The 26,017-nt window shown below is 40.8% G+C and overlaps 2 protein-coding genes across 3 annotated transcripts; both read right to left on the bottom strand.

Annotated features, from left to right (window-relative positions):
- Positions 1 to 283: 283 nt before the first annotated feature.
- LOC139332425 (UDP-glucuronosyltransferase 2A1-like) lies at positions 284 to 11,242 on the bottom strand. 2 transcript variants are annotated; one of them, XM_070964375.1, is made up of 7 exons: positions 10,528 to 11,242; positions 3,758 to 4,411; positions 3,391 to 3,539; positions 3,175 to 3,306; positions 2,132 to 2,219; positions 921 to 1,140; positions 284 to 569 (listed from the first exon to the last, which is right to left on the bottom strand). In XM_070964375.1, exons 1-7 carry the CDS (start codon positions 11,240 to 11,242, stop codon positions 284 to 286), a joined length of 2,244 nt encoding a protein of 747 aa, XP_070820476.1. The 2 variants fall into 2 exon arrangements, with proteins under 2 accessions (XP_070820476.1, XP_070820477.1); XM_070964376.1 differs by lacking the exons at positions 284 to 569; positions 921 to 1,140; positions 2,132 to 2,219; ... (1 more) ...; positions 3,391 to 3,539; positions 3,758 to 4,411 and adding exons at positions 7,238 to 7,523; positions 7,882 to 8,101; positions 8,966 to 9,053; positions 9,945 to 10,076; positions 10,161 to 10,309.
- Positions 11,243 to 15,158: 3,916 nt separating this feature from the next.
- LOC139332181 (UDP-glucuronosyltransferase 2A2-like) lies at positions 15,159 to 25,323 on the bottom strand. Its single transcript, XM_070963914.1, has 7 exons — positions 24,600 to 25,323; positions 18,568 to 19,221; positions 18,201 to 18,349; positions 17,985 to 18,116; positions 16,962 to 17,049; positions 15,801 to 16,020; positions 15,159 to 15,444 (listed from the first exon to the last, which is right to left on the bottom strand). Exons 1-7 carry the CDS (start codon positions 25,321 to 25,323, stop codon positions 15,159 to 15,161), a joined length of 2,253 nt encoding a protein of 750 aa, XP_070820015.1.
- Positions 25,324 to 26,017: the final 694 nt, after the last annotated feature.

Below are 26,017 nucleotides of genomic sequence, written 5' to 3' on the forward strand. Positions count from 1 at the left end.
ATGACACAACAAAATCATTGCTCCTCTTTACCATGCAGATGACTGCTCCAACAAAATGTTTCACAACAGCACTGAACACTGAAAACTGATTTTTTATTATTTTTTTTTTTTTACTTCTTACAGGTTTTTTTTACCTGAATAAGTTGTTTAAAAGTAGTGACAATTACTCATCCCAAGCCACACAGTCCAATGCAGGGCAATGTGGTTACATTACATTCTTCAGACCAACAGAGTTGCTTGTTTCTTCGCCTGTCAGCTCCTCACCAGCTACATTTCCATTCAGTTACTCAGCCTTTCTCTTTGTCTTTCCCTTTCTGCCGCAGCACCCCCGGAAGCAGAATTTGCAGGTCTTGATGAAGAGGAGTATGAGGAAAAGAATGATGGCAAGGAGGAGGACCAGGACATCTAGGCTGTGATACTGGTACCAGGTGAGCTCATGGGCTTGGACCCTCAGGTGCTTGGCTCCTTTGTTTTTCATGGTATACTCAATCCAGAATACCGCCTCATCCAGAGGGCTGACTGGTCTGTCATGGTGGATACTGGACAGCCACATGGCACTCTCCTTGTACCTGTGAATGTGGAAATGCAGGGGTGAAAATGTGGATGAATGCATTGTATATTTACTATTTTTATACCATTTCTTTCTTTTGGTGTGGACAAGAAATGGTTGATTTTTTTTTCTTTTTAAGTTTCAAGCCAATATGTGAGGGCAATGTCAGCCTGTGGTTTTGTAATCTCAATGTGACCTTGAAACTCTGTGGTGGTAATTGAACTCTGTCATACAGCATTAGAGCATGGCTCCCTTATGGCATGAGGTCAGTCTGTATTATTAACTTTGAACTGCCCAAAGAGGCAAAAAAAGGAAAGGAAAACTGCTTTTAATACCCCAACACAAACCAAGTGCAGGTTAGAGATCTTACGGTTTGTCGTTGATGACAGCATTGATTGCATCTCTAAGGTCCTCAGTCTTCATGGAGTTAAAGTCCAAGATAATGGCAGCTCCCTTAGCTTTCATATGGATCATGTTGTCTGGCTGCTCAAAGGACATGGGGATGCCCACCATGGGAACACCGTGGTAGATGGCCTCATAAATCCCATTTGTGCCACCATGGGTGATGAAAGCTCTGGTCTTGGGGTGACCTGATAGGGCACCAAAAATCATCAAACATACATTACTTTCTCCAATCATGACCGGTCGTACTTTCTAGTATAATGACTGTGACTGTGAGAATCATAGACACAAGCCCTACCCTAACCCTAACCCTAACCCTAACCCTAACCCTGACCCTGACCCTGACCCACAGGCAGTCAGTGCTCAGCGCAAAACCCACATTTCAACTACCAATGAATGTGTCCTAATCTAAACAAAAAACTCCTCTTCTGGATCACAGGAAGCAAACAAAAATACTCTGTTTGAGGCTCAATATAACAATTGGCCAACAAAAATAAACCTGAGCGAGGCCTTTTGTGTGTAATAGACAAGCTTAGTGACTCTTTGACATCTGAGTTTCCTCCTGTAGTCTGGGCAGTGTGCTGCTGTTGGCTCCAGGGAATGGCCAGCCTGGAAGCGGAGCAGTTTGATGGTGGATCCACAGAATAGAGAGGATGGAGTTGGAGAATAATCTGATTCTGTAGAGCGATGAAACAAGACCTGCGTCCCAGGGGGGAAATTCACAAGCTACTCAGCAAATTAAAGTAATTGAAATGATCCCCACCTTTATGTGATTTACATATGAATGCATCAGTTCTGCATAATAAATGTTTTCACTGTTGGAACTTCTGTACTTTTACATTTTTTCAAATGCATGACTTTTACTTGTAAGAGATTATTTCTACACTGTGTCATTTCTATGTTTATTTAAGTAAAAGCTCTGAGTATTTCTTCAACCACTGCTGTGTCTTCTCTCCTATGTCCCCTTTTGTATTTGCAAATTAAATAATAAACTGTTCAGGGTTTTGTACTGTCAAACTATGTAATAATAATAATAATAATAATAATAATAATAATAATAATAATAACAATAATAATAATAATAATAGTAATAATAAAACTATGTGGTGGATACCCTGTTTCATTTAAAAGTAAATGTCCTGAGGATTGTTCCGTCGGCTTTATTGACATTTTCCTTACCCAGTAGATCATTCTGAGGGATCCAGTTGTATATTCTGGTGTTGGCACCCACAGTCTTTGGTTTTTCTCCACTGTATCTCCACAGCACCTATAAACAATTGTAAAAACACTTTCAGACAGAGTGCTAATTTTCTGTCATAATATACTGCTCAATAGTATATTTGATAATAAATGTGATAAAGAAAAGTACTTGTGTTTTGTAACATTTCATTACTGTTTTTTGGAAACTGGTTGATCTTTGGTGACTAACTTGTGGTTTTAGGTGAACATACAAAATCTATCCAGTGTGATTTGTTAGCCTCACTTATTTTTGAAAATCCCATCTCCACCTTTCCCATAAAATCTTCTTAAATGATAGAGATTTTTTGTGCTTTTGATGGTTTCCCATGTCATACATCCTGTCCGAATATCCTGATTCATTCAGGAAAAAAATGCCAAATCATTCTAACTTTATTCCATGAACTTTATTCCACTCATGTGTAACTGTTGACCTCCTACCTTATTGTAATCTGATTAGTTTCCAACCCTGCATGGAGCAGTTTGTTTCACTGAATGCCAGCATGGTATGAAAGTCAATCTGAGGCTTGAACTTAGCCTCAGATGGGAATCCATCCCTGTTCACTTTTTGTTTACCTTGTTTTTGTTATTTACAATCTATCATCTGACAGTGCAGTTTAAAAGAGTAAATGTTTTAAATTAATTTGTCCAATGTACATTAACATTGCAATCACAACATATAATACTGGACCATGAAACCTAAAAAGCCTCCTTGAATGTATTTACAAGAAGAGTTTTTAAAACAGTCTTTGGATTTATACCACAGGTTCTTCCTGCCTGCGGCTTTCAGACTAGTGTGGCCAGCAGTTCTGTCGGCATGGCCATGACTGCTGTAATACCACAAATTTCCCCACTTTGGGATTAATTAAAGATCATCTTATCTCGCGGCTGCTTTGCCTTATGACAACAGTGTCCCACTGTGCCATTAAAACTTTGGTTTGGGGTCATTCAAGTTCAAGTTTTTTTTAGAGAAATCATCCTCTAACCTTTTGTGGGATCTGAGCGAGGGCTGAGGCGATCATGTTTCCTTTCTCTGTGGTGATGTTCTTGATGATTGATCCCAGACTGAAGACCACAATTCCTGCATCCCCAGAACTCTGCACAAAGTCCTCCATGTCCTGCAAGAAGAGTAACTATCTCATTACAAACCAACCAGCAATTAATTTTGTGTAATCGGCCTGTGATAGCACAGACAGCCCTACCTTTGGTAAAGGTTTAGCAGGTCTGCAGTGGATCCCACCAACAAATTTGAAGTTCGGGAGGAAAGGACGAGGAAAATCAAAATCCCAGTAGGTTCGCATCAACCAGATATCTGCTTTACCCATCATCTCACAGGCACTGGTGGGTGTTCCTGTCACAAGTAATGGATTACAGTCACCCTTTGCAAAGTATCCCAAATACTTAAGATGAGATAGCTAATTTTCACATGTTGTTTACTTAGAATATGAGATTGTTGTCAAAAGTGATTGAATATAAAGTCATTGTAATCACTCTAAATTGATTCAATTATCAATGGACTTTTTGTGGTCCATAAATGCTTTGTTAGACACAGTGCTTCTTGTTACTCACCTTTGACTTCAGTGTAATATTTATCTAATTCTTTCCAATAAATGCTATCTGTCACAAGATCGTTAAGTGCATAGAAGAGGAAGTTCCACACTCTCTCTGAGAAGTCCATCTTATCAGTCAGTTTGCTCATAGCACCGGGGACAAAGGATGGTGGAGCAGGTAGCTGACCACAATGTCTCTCCCAGTTATTCCCGAGGGAAAAGCGCAGGGAAAAGACCAAGGGGATGGCCAAAATATCTGCTGTTAAGTCACTGCCTGGGTAGATGGGGTCAGCCAGGAGAAGGTCGTATTTTCCATCCTTCAGCCTCTTCATGATGGTTTCTGATTTCAGCACGCCATCCAAATACTTCAAAGAATAATGCATGTTGACCTTCGCCATTTCGATGAATCTTGTATAAATCTGCAAGTAGCTCATATGATCTATCTTGTACATGGAGACATGAAGGTACTCTTCCAAGATTTCCTCCGTGGCCTCCCTTGAGACAGAGACATTGAAGGGTTCATAGCGAAAGCTGGAAGGCTCACTGGTGTTCATGAACAGTGATGCACTCGGGACCAGAACCGTCACCTTGTGTCCCCTGTTGATCAGTGTCTCCAGCACAGGCTTCAGGTTAATCCAGTGGCTGCCATCAGTGTACCACACCAAAATGTTGCCTCCATTTGTGCTCCATGTCACACAAAGTACCAGCAGGATGTAAGCAGGGAGCTGCTTCATGGTGTGTCTTTGTGAGGGAGAAAGCCTGCTGTGGTCTCATCCTTTTAAATAGAGAACTCCTAGAAAAACATTAACTATCCAAAGTTGACCTCTGGCTTGTATCTCCTCTTTATACTGCATTGCAGAATAGATAAGTTGCCCAGCACAGGCAAGTTTTTTGAGGTAAAAGGTAGTGGCTATGAGGTTGGCAATCAGTATTACTTTAAAAACCAAGAGTGATCTCTAACCTGTATTAGAAATCCACAACTGAAGTAAAAAGAGACTTCAGATCTCTAGATTCTGTATGTTAGCTGTGCAGAGATGGAGTAAAATGATCCAAAAGTATAATGATCTCAGCTAAACTGGCTTGTCACTCTTTGTTATCTGAGGAAGTTGTGTGTACATGTGGATATCTGTGCAAGAATTTCAAGGAAAATTTTTATGAGAATTGCTGATGGAAAGCAACTACTGTATCCTGTCCAGCACCCAGAGTAACATGTCTTTTTGCTTGTAATAAGAATGCCAACACAGGTCAAAAAAACAACACAACAAAAATTGTCATGTCCAGCTTGACTCAGACTCCCCGAAAACCAATTTGATGTTATTCTCATATCACTAGAGGGCACACTAATGGTTTCCTTTCTCTTGTTGATTAATTTTGGGCCTCATACTCTGTGAGCCAATGTACCACACTTATACATAAGGAGGAGTGTAATTACCAACATGGCAAAGGTGTGAAGAATAGAGGTGAATATACCACAGTTTTAATGTTCTAAAAACATCCCAAATGTCTCAAAGTGTTAATGTACAGCTTCAAATGTAAACACTTTCAAACTGTTGACATTGCCAGGAGGAGTGGAGAGCCACCACAGTTGCAGTGAGGGAGTCATGGGAGCACCTGGACATCAGGCATTAATAGTAGGAAAAGACAGAATGAGAAATTATTTTGTAACTGTAAAAATGCAATAAACTAAGGATGGTTTCAAAAATATAAATGTAAAGTGAGTGAACAAAAGAAAAATCTAAATCACATGAAAATTTGGTGTTACTACCCTTTGCCTTCAAACCAACATCAATTCTTACAGGTACACTTGCACAAAGGCAAGGATTTTGTAGGATTAGTCAGGTGTATGATCAACCAATTATACCAAACAGGTGCTACTGATCATCAATTTCACATGTAGGTTGAAACAGTCATTAACTGAAACAGAAACAGCTGTGTAGGAGGCTTAAAAGTAGGTGAGGAACAGCCAAAGTCTGCTAGCAAGGTGCGGTTGTGGAAGACCGGTCATACACAATGGCAAGACTGAGCACAGCAACAAGACACAACTGCATCAGCAAGATCTCTCCCAGACAAAAATTTCAAAGCAGACTGGGGTTTCAAGATGTGCTGTTGAAGCAGATGAAAAACACATCAAGCTTATTTCCCTTCGAAATTGGAAGATGTCCAGCAGTGCCATCAGCTCAGAACTGTCAGAAACCAGTGGGACCCAGGTACACCCATCTACTGTCCAGAGAGGTCTGGACAGAAGTGGTCTTCATGGAAGAGTTGCAGCCAAAAAAACCATACCTCTGACATGGAATCAGGGCAGCCAAGCAACTCAACTATGTGTGAAAACATAGGAACTGTGGTGCAGAAAAATGGCAGCTAGTGATCTGGACTGATGAGTCAAAATTTGAAAAATCTGTCTGTAGCAGAAGGCAATTTTTTTGCCAAAGGGCTGGAGAGCGGTACAACACTGAGTGTCTCCAGGCAACAGTGAAGCATGGTGGAGGTTCCTTGCAAGTTTGTGGCTGCATTTCTGCAAATGGAGTTGGAGTTTTGGTCAGGATTAATGGTGTCCTCAATGTTGAGAAATACAGGCAGATATTTATCCGTCATGCAAAACCGTCAGGGAGGCCTATTATTGGCCACAAATTTATTTTGCAGCAGGACAATGGCCTGAAACACACAGACAATGTCATTAAGAATTATCTTCAGCGTAATGTAGAACAAGAAGTGCTGTGATGTGATGGTATGGCCCCCACAGAGCCCTGATCTCAACATCATCGAGTCTGTGTGGGATTACATGACGAGACAGAAGGATTTGAGGAAGCCTACATCCACAGAAGCTCTGTGGTTAGTTCTCCAAGATGTTTGGAACAACATACCAGCCGAGTTCCTTCAAAAACTGTGCAAGTGTACCAAGAAGAATTGATGCTGTTTTGAATGCTACAGGTGGTCACACCAAATAATGATTTGATTTAGATTTCTCTTCTGTTCATTCACTGCATTTGGCTAAATGATGAAAATGAACTATTAACACTTAGATTTCTGAAAGCATTCTTAATTTACAGCATTTTTTTCACACCTACTCAAAAGTTTTGCACAGTACTGTATATATGCTGTATATACAGTGTGTCAAATCATGAACTGAAGATTATACATACATCTCTGCAAACAGGCACATTCCCTGATGCGCTGAAAACAGCTAACCTGACTGAACCTGAGTTTACAATGACGAAACAGATGAAACAAATGACACAACAAAATCATTGCTCCTCTTTACCATGCAGATGACTGCTCCAACGAAATGTTTCACAACAGCACTGAACACTGAAAACTGATATTTTTTGAACTTCTTACAGGTTTTTTACCTGAATAAGTTGTTTCAAAGTAGTGACAATGATTTGTCCTAAGCCACACAGTCCAATGCAGGGCAATGTGGTTACATTACATTCTTCAGACCAACAGAGTTGCTTGTTTCTTCGCCTGTCAGCTCCTCACCAGCTACATTTCCATTCAGTTACTCAGCCTTTCTCTTTGTCTTTCCCTTTCTGCCGCAGCACCCCCGGAAGCAGAATTTGCAGGTCTTGATGAAGAGGAGTATGAGGAAAAGAATGATAGCAAGGAGGAGGAGCAGGACATCTAGGCTGTGATACTGGTACCAGGTGAGCTCATGGGCTTGGACCCTCAGGTGCTTGGCTCCTTTGTTTTTCATGGTGTACTCAATCCAGAATACTGCCTCATCCAGAGGGCTGACTGGTCTGTCATGGTGGATACTGGACAGCCACATGGCACTCTCCTTGTACCTATGAATGTGGAAATGCAGGGGTGAAAATGTAGATGAATGCATTGCATATTTACAATTTTAATACTATTTCTTTCTTTTGGCATGGACAAGAAATGGTTGATTTTTTTTTTTTTTTTTTAGTTTCAAGCCAATATGTGAGGGCAATGTCAGCCTGTGGTTTTGTAATGCCATTGTGACCTTGAAACTCTGTGGTGGTAATTGAACTCTGTCATACAGCATTAGAGCATGGCTCCCTTATGGCATGAGGTCCGTCTGTATTATTATTAACTTTGAACTGCCCAAAGAGGCAAAAAAAAAGGAAAGGAAAACTGCTTTTAATACCCCAACACAAACCAAGTGCAGGTTAGAGATCTTACGGTTTGTCGTTGATGACAGCATTGATTGCATCTCTAAGGTCCTCAGTCTTCATGGAGTTAAAGTCCAAGATAATGGCAGCTCCCTTAGCTTTCATATGGATCATGTTGTCTGGCTGCTCAAAGAACATGGGGATGCCCACCATGGGAACACCGTGGTAGATGGCCTCATAAATCCCATTTGTGCCACCATGGGTGATGAAAGCTCTGGTCTTGGGGTGACCTGATAGGGCACCAAAAATCATCGAACATACTTTACTTTCTCCAATCATGACAGGTTGTACTTTCTAGTATAATGACTGTGACTGTGAGAATCATAGACACAAGCCCTACCCTAACCCTAACCCTAACCCTAACCCACAGGCAATCAGTGCTCAGCGCAAAACCCACATTTCAACTACCAATGAATGTGTCCTAATCTAAACAAAAAACTCCTCTTCTGGATCACAGGAAGCAAACAAATACTCTGTTTGAGGCTCAATATAACAGTTGGCCAACAAAAATAATCCTGAGCGAGGCCTTTTGTGTGTAATAGACAAGCTTAGTGACTCTTTGACATCTGAGTTTCCTCCTGTAGTCTGGGCAGTGTGCTGCTGTTGGCTCCAGGGAATGGCCAGCCTGGAAGCAGAGCAGTTTGATGGTGGATCCACAGAATAGAGAGGATGGAGTTGGAGAATAATCTGATTCTGTAGAGCGATGAAACAAGACCTGCGTCCCAGGGGAGGAAATTCACAAGCTACACAGCGGAACTTCTGTACTTTTACATTTTTTTTAAATGCAGGACTTTTACTTGTAAGAGATTATTTCTACACTGTGGTATTTCTATGTTTACATAAGTAAAAGTTCTGATTATTTCTTCAACCACTGCTGTGTTTTCTCTCCTATGTCCCCTTTTGTATTGGCAAATTAAATAATAAGCTCTTCAGGGTTTTGTACTGTCAAACCATGTAATAATAATAATAATAATAATAATAATAATAATAATAATAATAATAATAATAATAAAACTATGTGGTGGATACCCTGTTTCATTTAAAAGTAAATGTCCTGAGGATTGTTCAGTCGGCTTTATTGACATTTTCCTTACCCAGTAGGTCATTCTGAGGGATCCAGTTGTATATTCTGGTGTTGGCACCCACAGTCTTTGGTTTTTCTCCACTGTGTCTCCACAACACCTATAAATAATTGTAAAAACACTTTCAGACAGAGTGCTAATTTTCTGTCATAATATACTGCTCAATAGTATATTTGATAATAAATGTGATAAAGAAAAGTACTTGTGTTTTGTAACAACATTTCAGTAATGTTTTTTGGAAACTGGTTGATCTTTGGTGACTAACTTGTGGTTTTTATGTGAACATACAAAATCTATCCAGTGTGATTTGTTAGCCTCACTTATTTTTGAAAATCCCATCTCCACCTTTCCCATAAAATCTTCTTAAATGATAGAGATTTTTTGTGCTTTTGATGGTTTCTCCACATTGTACATCCTGTCCAAATATCCTGATTCACTCAGGAAAAAAATGCCAAATCATTCTAACTTTATTCCATGAACTTTATTCCACTCGTGTAACTGTTGACCTCCTACCATATCATAATCTGATTAGTTTCCAACCCTGCATGGAGCAGTTTGTTTCACTGAATGCCAGCATGGTATGAAAGTCAATCTGAGGCTTGAACCTTGCCTCAGATGGGAATCCATTCTTTTCTTGTTTTAAATTAATTTGTCCAATGTACATTAACATTGCAATCACAACATATAATACTGGACCATGAAACCTAAAAAGCCTCCTTGAATGTATTTACAAGAAGAGTTTTTAAAACAGTCTTTGGATTTATACCACGGGTCCTTCTTGCCTGTGGCTTTCAGACTAGTGTGGCCAGCAGTTCTGTCGGCATAGCCATGACTGCTGTAATACCACAAATTTCCCCACTTTGGGATTAATTAAAGATCATCTTATCTCGCGGCTGCTTTGCCGGATGACAACAGTGTCCCACTGTGCCATTAAAACTTTGGTTTGGGGTCATTCAAGTTCAAGTTTTTTTTAGAGAAATCATCCTCTAACCTTTTGTGGGATCTGAGCGAGGGCTGAGGCAATCATGTTTCCTTTCTCTGTGGTGATGTTCTTGACCAATGATCCCAGACTGAAGACCACAATTCCTGCATCCCCAGAACTCTGCACAAAGTCCTCCATGTCCTGCAAGAAGAGTAACTATCTCATTACAAACCAACCAGCAATTAATTTTGTGTAATCGGCCTGTGATAGCACAGACAGCCCTACCTTTGGTAAAGGTTTAGCAGGTCTGCAGTGGATCCCACCAACAAATTTGAAGTTAGGGAGGAAAGGACGAGGAAAATCAAAATCCCAGTAGGTTCGCATCAACCAGATATCTGCTTTACCCATCATCTCACAGGCACTGGTGGGTGTTCCTGTCACAAGTAATGGATTACAGTCACCCGTTGCAAAATATCCCAAATACTTCAGATGAGATAGCTAATTTTCACATGTTGTTTTCTTAGAATATGAGATTGTTATCAAAAGTGATTGAATATAAAGTCATTGTAATCACTCTAAAGTGATTCAGTTATCATTGGACTTTTTGTGGTCCATAAATGCTTTGTTAGACACAGTGCTTCTTGTTACTCACCTTTGACTTCAGTGTAATATTTATCTAATTCTTTCCAATAAATGCTATCTGTCACAAGATCGTTAAGTGCATAGAAGAGGAAGTTCCACACTCTCTCTGAGAAGTCCATCTTATCAGTCAGTTTGCTCATAGCACCGGGGACAAAGGATGGTGGAGCAGGTAGCTGACCACAGTGTCTCTCCCAGTTATTCCCGAGGAAAAAGCGCAGGGACAAGACCAAGGGGATGCTCAAAATATCTGCTGTTAAATCACTGCCTGGGTAGATGGGGTCAGCCAGGAGAAGGTCGTATTTTCCATCCTTCAGCCTCTTCATGATGGTTTCTGATTTCAGCACGCCATCCAAATACTTCAAAGAATACTGCACGTTGACCTTCGCCATTTCGATGAATCTTGTGTAAATCTGCAAGTAGCTCATATGATCTATCTCGTACATGGAGACATGAAGGTACTCTTCAAATTTCTCCTCCATAGCGTCCCTTGAGACAGAGACATTGAAGGGTTCATAGCAAAAGCTGGAAGGCTCACTGGTGTTCATGAACAGTGATGCACTCGGGACCAGAACCGTCACCTTGTGTCCCCTGTTGATCAGTGTCTCCAGCACAGGCTTCAGGTTAATCCAGTGGCTGCCATCAGTGTACCACACCAAAATGTTGCCTCCATTTGCGCTCCATGTCACACAAAGTACCAGCAGGATGCAAGCAGGGAGCTGCTTCATGGTGCCTCTTTGTGAGGGGGAAAGCCTGCTGTGGTCTCATCCTTTTAAATAGAGAACTCCTAGAAAAACATTAACTATCCAAAATTGACCTCTGGCTTGTACTGTATCTTTATACTGCATTGCAGATCAGATAAGGTGCCCAGCCCAAGCAAGTTTTTTGAGGTAAAAGGTAGTGGCTATGAAGTTGGCAATCAGTATTACTCTAAAAACCAAGAGTGATCTCTAACCTATATTAGAAATCCACAACCGAAGTAAAAAAGAGACTTCAGACCTCTAGATTCTGTATGTTAGCTGTGCAGAGATGGAGTAAAATGATCCAAAAGTATAATGATCTCAGCTAAACTGGCTTGTCACTCTTTGTTATCTGAGGAAGTTGTGTGTACATGTGGATATCTGTGCAAGAATTTCAAGGAAAATTTTTATGAGAATTGCTGATAGAAAGCAACTACTGTATCCTGTCCAGCACCCAGAGTAACATGTCTTTTTGCTTGTAATAAGAATGCCAACACAGGTTGAAAAAACAACACAACAAAAATTGTCATGTCCAGCTCCACTCAGACTCCCCGAAAACCAATTTGATGTTATTCTCATATCACTAGAGGGCACACTCATGGTTTCCTTTCTCTTGTTGATTGATTTTGGGCATCATACTCTGTGAGCCAATGTACCACACTTATACATACGGAGGAGTGTAATTACCAACATGGCAAAGGTGTGAAGAATAGAGGTGAATATACCACAGTTTTAATGTTCTAAAAACATCCCAAATGTCTCAAAGTGTTAATGTACAGCTTCAAATGTAAACATTTTCAAACTGTTGACATTGCCAGGATGAGTGGAGAGCCACCACAGCTGCAGTGAGGGAGTCATGGGAGCACCTGGACGTCAGGCATTAATAGTAGGAAAAGACAGAATGAGAAATTATTTTGTAACCGTAAAAATGCAATAAACTAAGGATGGTTTCAAAAATATAAATGTAAAGTGAGTGAACAAAAGAAAAATCTAAATCACATGAAAATTTGGTGTTACTACCCTTTGCCTTCAAACCAACATCAATTCTTACAGGTACACTTGCACAAAGGCAAGGATTTTGTAGGATTAGTCAGGTGTATGATCAACCAATTATACCAAACAGGTGCTATTGATCATCAATTTCGCATGTAGGTTGAAACAGTCATTAACTGAAACAGAAACAGCTGTGTAGGAGGCTTAAAAGTAGGTGAGGAACCACCAAAGTCTGCTAGCAAGGTGAGGTTGTGGAAGACCGGTCATACACCATGGCAAGACTGAGCACAGCAACAAGACACAACTGCATCAGCAAGATCTCTCCCGGACAAAAATTTCAAAGCAGACTGGGGTTTCAAGATGTGCTGTTGAAGCAGATGAAAAACACATCAAGCTTATTTCCCTTTGAAATTGGAAGATGTCCAGCAGTACCATCAGCTCAGAACTGTCAGAAACCAGTGGGACCCAGGTACACCCATCTACTGTCCGGAGAGGCCTGGACAGAAGTGGTCTTCATGGAAGAGCTGCAGCCAAAAAACCATACCTTCGACATGGAATCAGGGCAGCCAAGCGACTCAACTATGTGTGAAAACATAGGAACTGCGGTGCAGAAAAATGGCAGCTGGTGCTCTGGACTGATGAGTCAAAACTTGAAAAATCTGTCTGTAGCAGAAGGCAATTTGTTTGCCAAAGGGCTGGAGAGCAGTACAACACTGAGTGTCTCCAGGCAACAGTAAAGCATGGTGGAGGTTCCTTGCAAGTGTGAGGGCCACTACCTCAGGCCAAATTGAAAGCCCTGCCCCTTGTGGGTGGGGCTTAGAGCTTCCTGCTCTTATAAACACAGGTGCAGCTAATTATTCCCTCTATTTGTTTGTCTGAAGCTGGGTGAATGGTGTGGCAGTTTCCTTGGTGTGCAGGTATGGGGGATTTGGGGAGAGAGGAATGCATTCGTTATATTACATGTAGTCTCATGTATTAACTAACACTCTTAGGAGAAGAGGGTTGGAATTCGTCTCATTTGTGCTACAGAGAGCCAGTCAATCTTTCCGACTGCATGCAGGGCCTCAAATTGACCGAGGTAAACTGAACTGGTAAGGTAGGAGGGTTAATCCCCTTGGAGGCATTTATATCAGTTGTTACACTGACTTGTCATTTCCCCTTCCCAGAGTAGTGCCAGACTGCTGTTTTGCCAACCTGAATCATCTACACTCTGTGATTTTTAAAGCTATCTCTACCAGGTGGTGTTGCCTGTGTGTCGGGCCTACCACTTGGGCTTTCACTGTTGGGCAGCAAGATTTTATTGGACTGTTTTAACTTGCCTTTTATGCTTTATTATTTGGACTGTTAGACTCCCTGACTGTGTTGGTGTTAAAAATTGTATCTTGTTGTTGTTGTCTTTCTTTGTTGTAGGTGGTGGGCAACCCTGTGGGGAGACCTTGTAGTGTTAACACCCCTCATTGCATGTGGTGCAGTAAGCTGAGCAGGTGGAGGTCACTTTACTCACCATATTAGTTACCATTGTAGTGTTTGCTGTGTCTTGCAGTGATAGTGCACATGTGGTGGTTTGGTTGGGGCTGTTTTTAGAATCTCCCCACAGTAAGTACCCTGCCTACTCTCTTTATTATTCTGTTTACTCTGTTCTAATTGTTTGAGAATTATTTTGGAGAGTGTCATAAAATAAAATTGTCCTTTGTTTTCTTGACAAACTGTCCTTTCTGTCTGCCCAGGGACTCTACATCCTTTGCGTTTTATCCCAAGCTTTTAATGAATAAATCTGGTTTGAACTGAATGCACGTCTTCAGGCTCTGTGAATCTTTGTATGGTGTCAAAGCTCAGGTAGTTGAGGTTGCTGGTGACCCCTGTGGTTACATAGCAGGTTTCTATCTCTTCTTCCTCACCCTGAGTTGGGTCACACAAGTTTGTGGCTGCATTTCTGCAAATGGAGTTGGAGTTTTGGTCAGGATTAATGGTGTCCTCAATGTTGAGAAATACAGGCAGATATTTATCCGTAATGCAAAACCGTCAGGGAGGCCTATTATTGGCCACAAATTTATTTTGCAGCAGGACAATGGCCTGAAACATACAGACAATGTCATTAAGAATTATCTTCAGCGTAATGTAGAACAAGAAGTGCTGTGATGTGATGGTATGGCCCCCACAGAGCCCTGATCTCAACATCGAGTCTGTGTGGGATTACATGACGAGACAGAGGGATTTGAGGAAGCCTACATCCACAGAAGCTCTGTGGTTAGTTCTCCAAGATGTTTGGAGCAACATACCAGCCGAGTTCCTTCAAAAACTGTGTCCAAGTGTACCAAGAAGAATCGATGCTGTATTGAAGGCTACGGGTGGTCACACCAAATATTGATTTGATTTAGATTTCTCTTCTGTTCATTCACTGCATTTGGCTAAATGATGAAAATGAACTGTTAACACTTAGTTTTCTGAAAGCATTCTTAATTTACAGCATTTTTTCACACATACTCTAAAGTTTTGCACAGTACTGTATATATGCTGTATATACAGTCTGTCAAATCATGAACTGAAGATTATGCATACATCTCTGCAAACAGGAACATTCCCTGATGCGCTGAAAACAGCTAACCTGACTGAACCTGAGTTTACAATGACGAAACAGATGAAACAAATGACACAACAAAATCATTGCTCCTCTTTACCATGCAGATGACTGCTCCAACGAAATGTTTCACAACAGCACTGAACACTGAAAACTGATTTTTTATTTTTTTTTTAATTCTTACAGGTTTTTTACCTGAATAAGTAGTGACAATGATTTGTCCTAAGCCACACAGTCCAATGCAGGGCAAGGTGGTTACATTACATTCTTCAGACCAACAGAGTTGCTTGTTTCTTCGCCTGTCAGCTCCTCACCAGCTACATTTCCACTCAGTTACTCAGCCTTTCTCTTTGTCTTTCCCTTTCGGCCGCAGCACCCCCGGAAGCAGAATTTGCAGGTCTTGATGAAGAGGAGTATGAGGAAAAGAATGATGGCAAGGAGGAGGAGCAAGACATCTAGGCTGTGATACTGGTACCAGGTGAGCTCATGGGCTTGGACCCTCATGTGCTTGGCTCCTTTGTTTTTCATGGTGTACTCAATCCAGAATACCGCCTCATCCAGAGGGCTGACTGGTCTGTCATGGTGGATACTGGACAGCCACATGGCACTCTCCTTGTACCTATGAATGTGGAAATGTAGGGGCGAAAATGTAGATGAATGCATTGTATATTTACAATTTTTATACTATTTCTTTCTTTTGGCATGGACAAGAAATGGTTGATTTTTTTTTTTTTTTTAGTTTCAAGCCAATATGTGAGGGCAATGTCAGCCTGTGGTTTTGTAATGTCATTGTGACCTTGAAACTCTGTGGTGGTAATTGAACTCTGTCATACAGCATTAGAGCATGACTCCCTTATGGCATGAGGTCAGTCTGTATTATTATTAACTTTGAACTGCCCAAAGAGGCAAAAAAAAAGGAAAGGAAAACTGCTTTTAATACCCCAACACAAACCAAGTGCAGGTTAGAGATCTTACGGTTTGTCGTTGATGACAGCATTGATTGCATCTCTAAGGTCCTCAGTCTTCATGGAGTTAAAGTCCAAGATAATGGCAGCTCCCTTAGCTTTCATATGGATCATGTTGTCTGGCTGCTCAAAGGACATGGGGATGCCCACCATGGGAACACCGTGGTAGATGGCCTCATAAATCCCATTTGTGCCACCATGGGTGATGAAAGCTCTGGTCTTGGGGTGACCTGATAGGGCACCAAAAATCATCAAACATACATTACTTTCTCCAATCATGACAGGTTGTACTTTCTAGTATAATGACTGTGACTGTGAGAATCATAGACACAAGCCCTACCCTAACCCTAACCCACAGGCAGTCAGTGCTCAGCACAAAACCCACATTTCAACTACCAATGAATGTGTCCTAATCTAAACAAAAAACTCCTCTTCTGGATCACAGGAAGCAAACAAAAATACTCTGTTTGAGGCTCAATATAACAACTGGCCAACAAAAATAAACCTGAGCGAGGCCTTTTGTGTGTAATCGACAAGCTTAGTGACTCTTTGACATCTGAGTTTCCTCCTGTAGTCTGGGCAGTGTGCTGCTGTTGGCTCCAGGGAATGGCCAGTCTGGAAGCGGAGCAGTTTGATGGTGGATCCACAGAATAGAGAGGATGGAGTTGGAGAATAATCTAATTCTGTAGAGCGATGAAACAAGACCTGCGTCCCAGGGGGGAAATTCACAAGCTACACAGCAGTATAAAGTAATTGAAATGATCCCCACCTTTATGTGATTTACATATGAATGCATCAGTTCTGCATAATAAATGTTTTCACTGTTGGAACTTCTGTACTTTTCCTTTTTTTTTAAATGCAGGACTTTTACTTGAAAGAGATTATTTCTACACTGTGGTATTTCTATGTTTACATAAGTAAAAGTTCTGATTATTTCTTCAACCACTGCTGTGTCTTCTCTCCTATGTCCCCTTTTGTATTGGCAAATTAAATAATAAACTCTTCAGGGTTTTGTACTGTCAAACCATGTAATAATAATAATAATAATAATAATAATAATAATAATAATAATAATAATAATAATAATAAAACTATGTGGTGGATACCCTGTTTCATTTAAAAGTAAATGTCCTGAGGATTGTTCAGTCGGCTTTATTGACATTTTCCTTACCCAGTAGATCATTCTGAGGGATCCAGTTGTATATTCTGGTGTTGGCACCCAGAGTCTTTGGTTTTTCTCCACTGTGTCTCCACAACACCTATAAACAATTGTAAAAACACTTTCAGACAGAGTGCTAATTTTCTGTCATAATATACTGCTCAATAGTATATTTGATAATAAATGTGATAAAGAAAAGTACTTGTGTTTTGTAACAACATTTCATTACTGTTTTTTGGAAAATGGTTTGGTGACTAACTTGTGGTTTTAGGTGAACATACAAAATCTATCCAGTGTGATTTGTTAGCCTCATTTATTTTTGAAAATCCCATCTCCACCTTTCTCACCAAATCTTCTTAAATTATATAGATTTTTTTTTTATTTGATTTGATTTTGATTTTGATTGATTCAGAAAAAAATGCCAAATCATTCTAACTCTATTACATGAACTTTATTCCACTCATGTGTAACTGTTGACCTCCTACCTTATTGTAATCTGATTAGTTTCCAACCCTGCATGGAGCAGTTTGTTTCACTGAATGCCAGCATGGTATGAAAGTCAATCTGAGGCTTGAACCTTGCCTCAGATGGGAATCCATCCCTGTTCACTTTTTGTTGACTTTGTTTTTGTTATTTACGATCTATCATCTGACAGTGCAGTTTAAAGGAGTAAATGTTTTAAATTAATTTGTCCCATGTAGATTAACATTGCATTCACAACATATAACACTGGACCATGAAACCTAAAAAGCCTCCTTGAATGTATTTACAAGAAGAGTTTTTAAAACAGTCCTTGGATTTATACCACAGGTCCTTCCTGCCTGCGGCTTTCAGACTAGTGTGTGGCCAGCAGTTCTGTCGGCATGGCCATGACTGCTGTAATACCACAAATTTCCCCACTGTGGGAATATTTAAGGATCATCTTATCTTCCAACTCCTTTGACATGTGACAACAATGGGCCACTGTGCCATTAAAACTTTGGTTTGGGGTCATTCAAGTTAATTCAAGTTGCCTAATAGGGATCGTCCTCTGACCTTTTGTGGGATCTGAGCGAGGGCTGAGGCGATCATGTTTCCTTTCTCTGTGGTGATGTTCTTGATGATTGATCCCAGACTGAAGACCACAATTCCTGCATCCCCAGAACTCTGCACAAAGTCCTCCATGTCCTGCAAGAAGAGTAACTATCTCATTACATACCAACCAGCAATTAATTTTGTGTAATCGGCCTGTGATTGCACAGACAGCCCTACCTTTGGTAAAGGTTTAGCAGGTCTGCAGTGGATCCCACCAACAAATTTGAAGTTAGGGAGAAAAGGACGAGGAAAATCAAAATCCCAGTAGGTTCGCATCAACCAGATATCTGCTTTACCCATCATCTCACAGGCACTGGTGGGTGTTCCTGTCACAAGTAATGGATTACAGTCACCCGTTGCAAAATATCCCAAATACTTCAGATGAGATAGCTAATTTTCACATGTTGTTTTCTCAGAATATGAGATTGTTGTCAAAAGTGATTGAATATAAAGTCATTGTAATCACTCTAAAGTGATTAAATTATCATTGGACTTTTTGTGGTCCATAAATGCTTTGTTAGACACAGTGCTTCTTGTTACTCACCTTTGACTTCAGTGTAATATTTATCTAATTCTTTCCAATAAATGCTATCTGTCACAAGATCGTTAAGTGCATAGAAGAGGAAGTTCCACACTCTCTCTGAGAAATCCATCTTATCAGTCAGTTTGCTCATAGCACCAGGGACAAAGGATGGTGGAGCAGGTAGCTGACCACAATGTCTCTCCCAGTTATTCCCGAGGGAAGAGCGCAGGGAAAAGACCAAGGGGATGGCCAAGATATCTGCTGTTAAGTCACTGCCTGGGTAGATGGGGTCAGCCAGGAGAAGGTCGTATTTTCCATCCTTCAGCCTCTTCATGATGGTTTCTGATTTCAGCACGCCATCCAAATACTTCAAAGAATACTGCACGTTGACATTTGCTATTTCGATGAATCTCGTGTAAATCTGCAAGTAGCTCATATGATCTATCTCGTACATGGAGACATGAAGGTACTCTTCCAAGATTTCCTCCGTAGCCTCCTTTGAGACAGAGACATTGAAGGGTTCATAGTGAAAGCTGGAAGGCTCACTGGTGTTCATGAACAGTGATGCACTCGGGACCAGAACCGTCACCTTGTGTCCCCTGGTGATCAGCGTCTCCAGCACAGGCTTCAGGTTAATCCAGTGGCTGCCATCAGTGTACCACACCAAAATGTTGCCTCCATTTGCGCTCCATGTCACACAAAGTACCAGCAGGATGTAAGCAGGGAGCTGCTTCATGGTGTGTCTTTGTGAGGGAGAAAGCCTGCTGTGGTCTCATCCTTTTTAATCAAGAACTCCTAGAAAAACATTAACTATCCAAAATTGAACTCTGGCTTGAATTTTCTATTTGTACTGCATTGCAGATTAGATAAGGTGCCCAGCCCAAGCAAGTTTTTTTCAGTAAAAGGTAGTGGCTGTGAAGTTGGCAATCAGTATTACTTTAAAAATCAAGAGGGATCTCTAAATTGTATCAGAAATCCACAGCCAAAGTAAAAAGGCTAGTGTATCCTGTCCAGCACCCAGAGAAACATCACTTTTTGCTTGCAATAAGAATGGCAACACAGAAAATATCAACACAGCAAAAATCGTCATGTCCAGCTCCACTCAGACTCCCTGTAAACACAATTTGATGCTATTCTCATATTATATCACTAGAGGGCACACTCATGGTTTCCTTTCTCTGTTGATTGATCTTGGGCATCATACTCTGTGAGCCAATGTACCAACCACATCCAAAAAATGTTAATGTACAGCTTAGTTCGTATACATTTTTCTGCTGACATTGCCAGGAGGAGTGTAGATCTGCCACAGTTGCCGTGAGGGAGTCATGGAAGCACCTGGACATCAGGCGTAAAAGGTATGAAAAAAGACAGAATGAGAAATTATTTAACTGTATTCTCTTGTAAAACCACCTCAGATGTACGAGAGGGCAAATGTCTCATTAATTCATGTCTTTATGTATATGTTTTTGTCTTTTCTTCACCAGTTGCCTGTTCATGATTCCCTCCACCTCAATGGGTTTGTGTTGATTGTCTCCAGACATCTGTCAGGTCTATGAGCTGTCCTGGGGTCATCTCCTTGGACTGTGGAATTGTGATGTCTGCTTTGTTGAGGGGCTCTTTTTCTGAAATCTTAGTGTTGGGTTCCAAACCTCAACTCATTTGTGCTACTCTTGTTAGAATATACAATTGAAACTGGTGACTTTCAGAAATTATGAGTAGCACAAAAAGTCAAAGTAACATGGTCATTCAAGAAGACAAGCTTGGTTAATGGACAGAATTAAAAATATCATCTATTTTCTACTACTTATCCATGGGGTGCGTTTTGACGGCAGCATGCCCATCAAGGTAGACCATACATTCTTCTCCCAGCAACGTTTTCCAGTTCCTCCTTGGGGATCCTGAGGTGTTCCCAAGCCAGATGAGACAAATAATCTCTCCAGCATGTTCTGAGTCTATCGCAGGATCCCCTACCAATTAGACATGCTGGAAAACTTCCAAAGGAAATGGCCCAGGAGGCATTCTGATCAGATGGACCACCTCAACTGGCTCCTTTGCCCTCAGGCTTATCTCCCTCCTCACTTCAGATGTCCACTTCAGCACCCACATTACTGCTAACGCCACTCCATTTGCCTGCCGACGTCAAACTCCAATTTACCCTCACTCATGAACAAGACCCATGAGGCTTGAACTCCTTCACATGGGGCAGCAAGTCACGGCCAATGTGAAGGCGGCAATCCACTGATTTCGAGCAAAGAACCATGGCCCGGCTATGGTTTCAATGTTTCTCTGGTCTGTGACCACAACACTGCAGACAATATGGCTGCCTGCTTGTTATGGAAGATGAAAGATAGAAAAATGAAAACATTATAGAAAAAAAGACCCCCCCACACACACAAAATTATGTTGTTATACAAATCTATTTTTTGCAATCTATTTGTTTGAAGCTAAGTTGGCTCTGTTTTGATGACATGGTGATGCAGGAAGGAGCAGTGGTGGACTTAGGCTGTGAAGCAGGGGCGGAACAACTGAAAAGCCACATGTGGTGGAGAACCAGCACAGAGAAATTTGTGATGCAATTATGGTGAAATTGTTCCAAACCCTTGTTCATTTTAAAATTGCTCTATTGTGTGACTCAGACTTGAAGTATAACTACTCCACTTCTGTTATAAAAACACACATGGCCATTTAATCACATTTTCTCCACTGAAACCCTTGAGGGCACATTTTCTCCTTTTTAGGGACACCCATTAGAGCACTGAATTCCATTTTTCTCCACTGGAAGTGGAAGTGTTTTATTTAACATTGGGGCATCCTCGAGTCCGGCAGTGTGACAGAGCAAACAAGAAGAATGTCCACACATATTGGGAAGCACATACATGGTGTTTGTCTATGTAGAAGTTAACAATGTTACTACTTATGTTTTTTAGGCTAAGCTGACTGAACCTGAGTTTACAGTGACAAAACAGATGAAACAAATAGTACAACAAAACCATTGCTCCTCTTTATCATGCAGATTACTACTCCAATGAAACGTTTCACAACAGCACTGAACACTGAAGACTGATTTTTTTTTTTAAACTTCTTTCAGGTTTTTTACCTGAATAAGTTGTTTCAAAGTAGTGACAATGACTTGTCCTAAGCCACACAGTCCAATGCAGGTCATTGTGCTTGCATTACATCCTTCAGACCAACAGAGTTGTTTGTTTCTTCGCCTATCACCCCTTCACCAGCTACATTTCCATTCAGTTACTCAGCCTTTCTCTTTGTCTTTCCCTTTCTGCCGCAGCACCCCCGGAAGCAGAATTTGCAGGTCTTGATGAAGAGGAGTATGAGGAAAAGAATGATGGCAAGGAGGAGGAGCAGGACATCTAGGCTGTGATACTGGTACCAGGTGAGCTCATGGGCCTGGACCCTCAGGTGCTTGGCTCCTTTGTTTCTCATTGTGTACTCAATCCAGAATACCGCCTCATCCAGAGGGCTGACTGGTCTGTCATGGTGGATATTGGACAGCCACATGGCACTCTCCTTGTACCTGTGAATGTGGAAATGCAGGGGTGAAAATGTGGATGAATGCATTGTATATTCTCAATTTTTACACTCATTCTTTCTTTTGGTATGGACAAGAAGGGGGGAAATGGTTGATTTTATATAGTTTCAATCCGCAGTATGAGGGCAATGTCAGCCTGTGGTTTTGTAATGTCATTGTGACCTTGAAACTCTGTGGTGGTAATTGAACTCTGTCATACAGCATTAGAGCATGGCTCCCTTATACTATGTGGTCAGTCTGTATTATTATTATTAACTTTGAACTGCTCAAAGAGGCAAAAATAAAGGAAAAGAAAACTGCTTTTAATAACCCCAAACAAACCAAGTGCAAATTAAAAGCTTACGATTTGTCATTGATGACAGCATTGATTGCATCTCTAAGGTCCTCAGTCTTCATGGAGTTAAAATCCACAATAATGGCAGCTCCCTTAGCCTTCATATGGATCATGTTTTCTGGCTGGTCAGCGAACATGGGGATGCCCACCATGGGAACACCGTGGTAGATGGCCTCATAAATCCCATTTGTGCCACCATGGGTGATGAAAGCTCTGGTCTTGGGGTGACCTGATAGGGCACCAAAAATCATCAAACATATGATGTACTCAGTTATGTTGTGTTATTGCAGCCTTATGCTAAAATTGTTAATTCATTCTTCCCTGATCAGTGTAAACTCAATAAACATAATGACAAAGTGCAAACAGAATTTTAGAAATTTTGGCAATAAGTATTCAGACCGTTTACTTAGTGTGTAGTTGAAGTACCTTTGGCAGTGATTACAAACTCCAGTCTTCTGGGTATGATGCAACAAGCTTTATACACCTACACCTACCCACTACTACTACTACTACTACTACTACTACTACTACTACTACTACTAATAATAATAATAATAATAATGAATTATGTAGTGGGCACCCTGTTTCATTTAAAAGTAAATGTCCTGAGGATTGTTCAGTTGGCTTTATTAATGTTTTCCTTACCCAGTAGGTCATTCTGAGGGATCCAGTTGTATATTCTGGTGTTGTCACCCAGAGTCTTTGGTTTTTCTCCACTGTATCTCCACAACACCTATAAACAATTGTAAAAACACTTTCAGACAGAGTGCTAATTTTCTGTCATAGTATACAGCACAGTAGTACATTTGATAATAAATGTGATAAAGAAAAGTACTTGTGTTTTGTAACAACATTTCAGTAATGTTTTGTGGTTTTAGGTGAACATACAAAATCTATGCAGTGTGATTTGTTAGCCTCACTTATTTTTGAAAATCCCATCTCCACCTTTTCCATCAAATCTTCTTAAATTGTATAACCTGTCCCAATATCATGATTCACCCAGAAAAAAAAAAGCCAAATCATTCTAACTTCATTACATTAACTGCAAATCATCAACCTTGTCAGTGTGGGATGAAAATCAGTCTGTGGCTTGAACCTTGCATCAGATGGGAATACATTCCAGTTAACTTTTTCTTGCTTTTGTTTTGTTAGTTACATAACATCTGCTGATGGTGCAGTTAAAAGGAGTGACTTTTTACAAAATTTCTTGCATGTGAGGACATCACTTAGCAATTAGCATTGCACTGACAAGCTATAATGTTATAAAATCAAACCTGCTTTGCCATTTGATGGCAATATAACACTGACAACATTTAAAGGGAAAATGTTTGAAGTGATTAGCTATTTTGAGCTAGTTTCATGTCCCTGCTATTTGATTTTCTAATGTAGTGAATCGCTGTCGAGTATGCTGTGACTTGGCTAAAACATAGGAAACTGTAATAGTAACAGGACACCTTTTTTTTATAATAATAATTTAATAAAGGTCACCATCTGGGATTGAACTGGCAACTGCGGCTGGAATTGGACTGGCGACGGTTGCAACAACACAACCATGTGACATGTAAAAATTTATCCTCTGACCTTTTGTGGGATCTGAGCGAGGGCAGAGGCTATCATGTTTCCTTTCTCCGTGGTGATGTTCTTGATCATTGATCCCAGAGTGAAGACCACAATTCCTGCATCCCCAGAACTCTGCACAAAGTCCTCCATGTCCTGCAAGAAGAGTAACTATCTCAATACAAACCAACCAGCAATTAATTTTGTGTAATCGACCTGTGATAGCACAGACAGCCCTACCTTTGGTAAAGGTTTAGCAGGTCTGCAGTGGATCCCACCAACAAATTTGAAGTTCGGGAGGAAAGGACGAGGAAAATCAAAATCCCAGTAGGTTCGCATCAACCAGATATCTGCTTTACCCATCATCTCACATGCACTGGTGGGCGTTCCTGTCACAAGTAATAGATGACAGTCACCCGTTGCAAAGTATCCCCAGTACTTCAGATTGGATAGCAAAGCTTTTATTTGGATTTATATTTTCATTTTATTTAGGATAACAAATTGTTGACAAATGTGATTTGACTTAAAACATTGTAATTAAATCATCAATGGACTTTTTGTGGTTCATAAAAATGTTTTGTAACACATGGTGCTTCTTGTAGCCGAGTTACTTACCCTTGACTTTGGAGTAATGGTTATCTAATTCTTTCCAGTAAATTTTACTCATCATGATATCCTGCAGTACATAGAAGAGGAAGTTCCACACTCTCTCTGAGAAGTCCATCTTATCAGTCAGTTTGCTCATAGCACCAGGGACAAAGGATGGTGGAGCAGGTAGCTGACCACAATGTCTCTCCCAGTTGTTCCCGAGGGAAAAGCGCAGGGAAAAGACCAAGGGGATGGCCAAAATATCTGCTGTTAAATCACTGCCTGGGTAGATGGGGTCAGCCAGGAGAAGGTCGTATTTTCCATCCTTCAGCCTCTTCATGATGGTTTCTGATTTCAGCACACCATCCAAATACTTCAAAGAATACTGCAAGTCGAGTGTCATCAGATTGATGAATCTCGTGTAAATCTGCAAGTAGTTCATGTGATCCATCTCGTATATGGAGAAGTGAAGGAACTCTTCCATGAACTCCACCATAGCCTCCGTTGAGACAGAGACATTAAAGGGTTCATAGCGAAAGCTGGAAGGCTCACTGATGTTCATGAATAGTGATGCACTCGGGACCAGAACCGTCACCTGGTGTCCCCTGTTGATCAGCGTCTCCAGCACAGGCTTTAGATTAATCCAGTGGCTGCCTTCAGTGTACCACACCAAGATGTTGCCTCCATTTACGCTGCATATCACACAAAGTACCAACAGGAAGCAAGAAGAGAATCGCTCTCCATGCTTCATGTTTTCTTTTTGTGAGGGGAGGCCGTCTGTGACCCGATCCTATTAAAAAGGCACTCTTAGAAAAGCAATTATTAACTAAAAAAAGCTGAACTCTGGCTCATAGCTCGTATTTCTGCTGCATGAGAGATTAGATAACATACCCTTCTAAAGCAAGTGCTTTGAGGTCAAAGGTAGTGGCTGTAAAGTTAACATTCAGTATTATTCTCTCTGACCTGTATCAGAAATCCATAAACGGAACACAAAACAGACTTCAGATCCCCAGATTCTAGTTGTTAGCTGTGGAGAGATGGAGTCAAATGACACAAAAGGATAATGATTTCATCTAAATGGGCTTGGACACACTTACATAATCTGAGGAAGTTGTGTGCGCATGTGGCTGCCTGTGCACAAAGTCCCCTGCATACCACTGAAGGGCAGTGATAGTTTCAATGGAAGGAGGATTCTTGTTGTGTTAGGATTGCAAGGATTGTAAGTAAAGACTCAAACTACAACCAGATTCTGTTTTAAAATCACATTTCAAAACTGGCTAACCATTTTTTTCCTCACTTGTGATATTTATAGCCACACTAGCACCACTTTGGTCCAGACTAAACTATCTCAACAACTTTTTGGTGGTGCCAAGAGAATGAAGTCATCGGTCTTTAGCTGTCCCCTGGCTTTTTGTTTAGTGCCACCATAAGATTGACATTTTTGG

This window comes from Chaetodon trifascialis, chromosome 6, assembly GCF_039877785.1.
Source record: "Chaetodon trifascialis isolate fChaTrf1 chromosome 6, fChaTrf1.hap1, whole genome shotgun sequence".
Lineage (NCBI taxonomy): Eukaryota > Metazoa > Chordata > Actinopteri > Chaetodontiformes > Chaetodontidae > Chaetodon > Chaetodon trifascialis.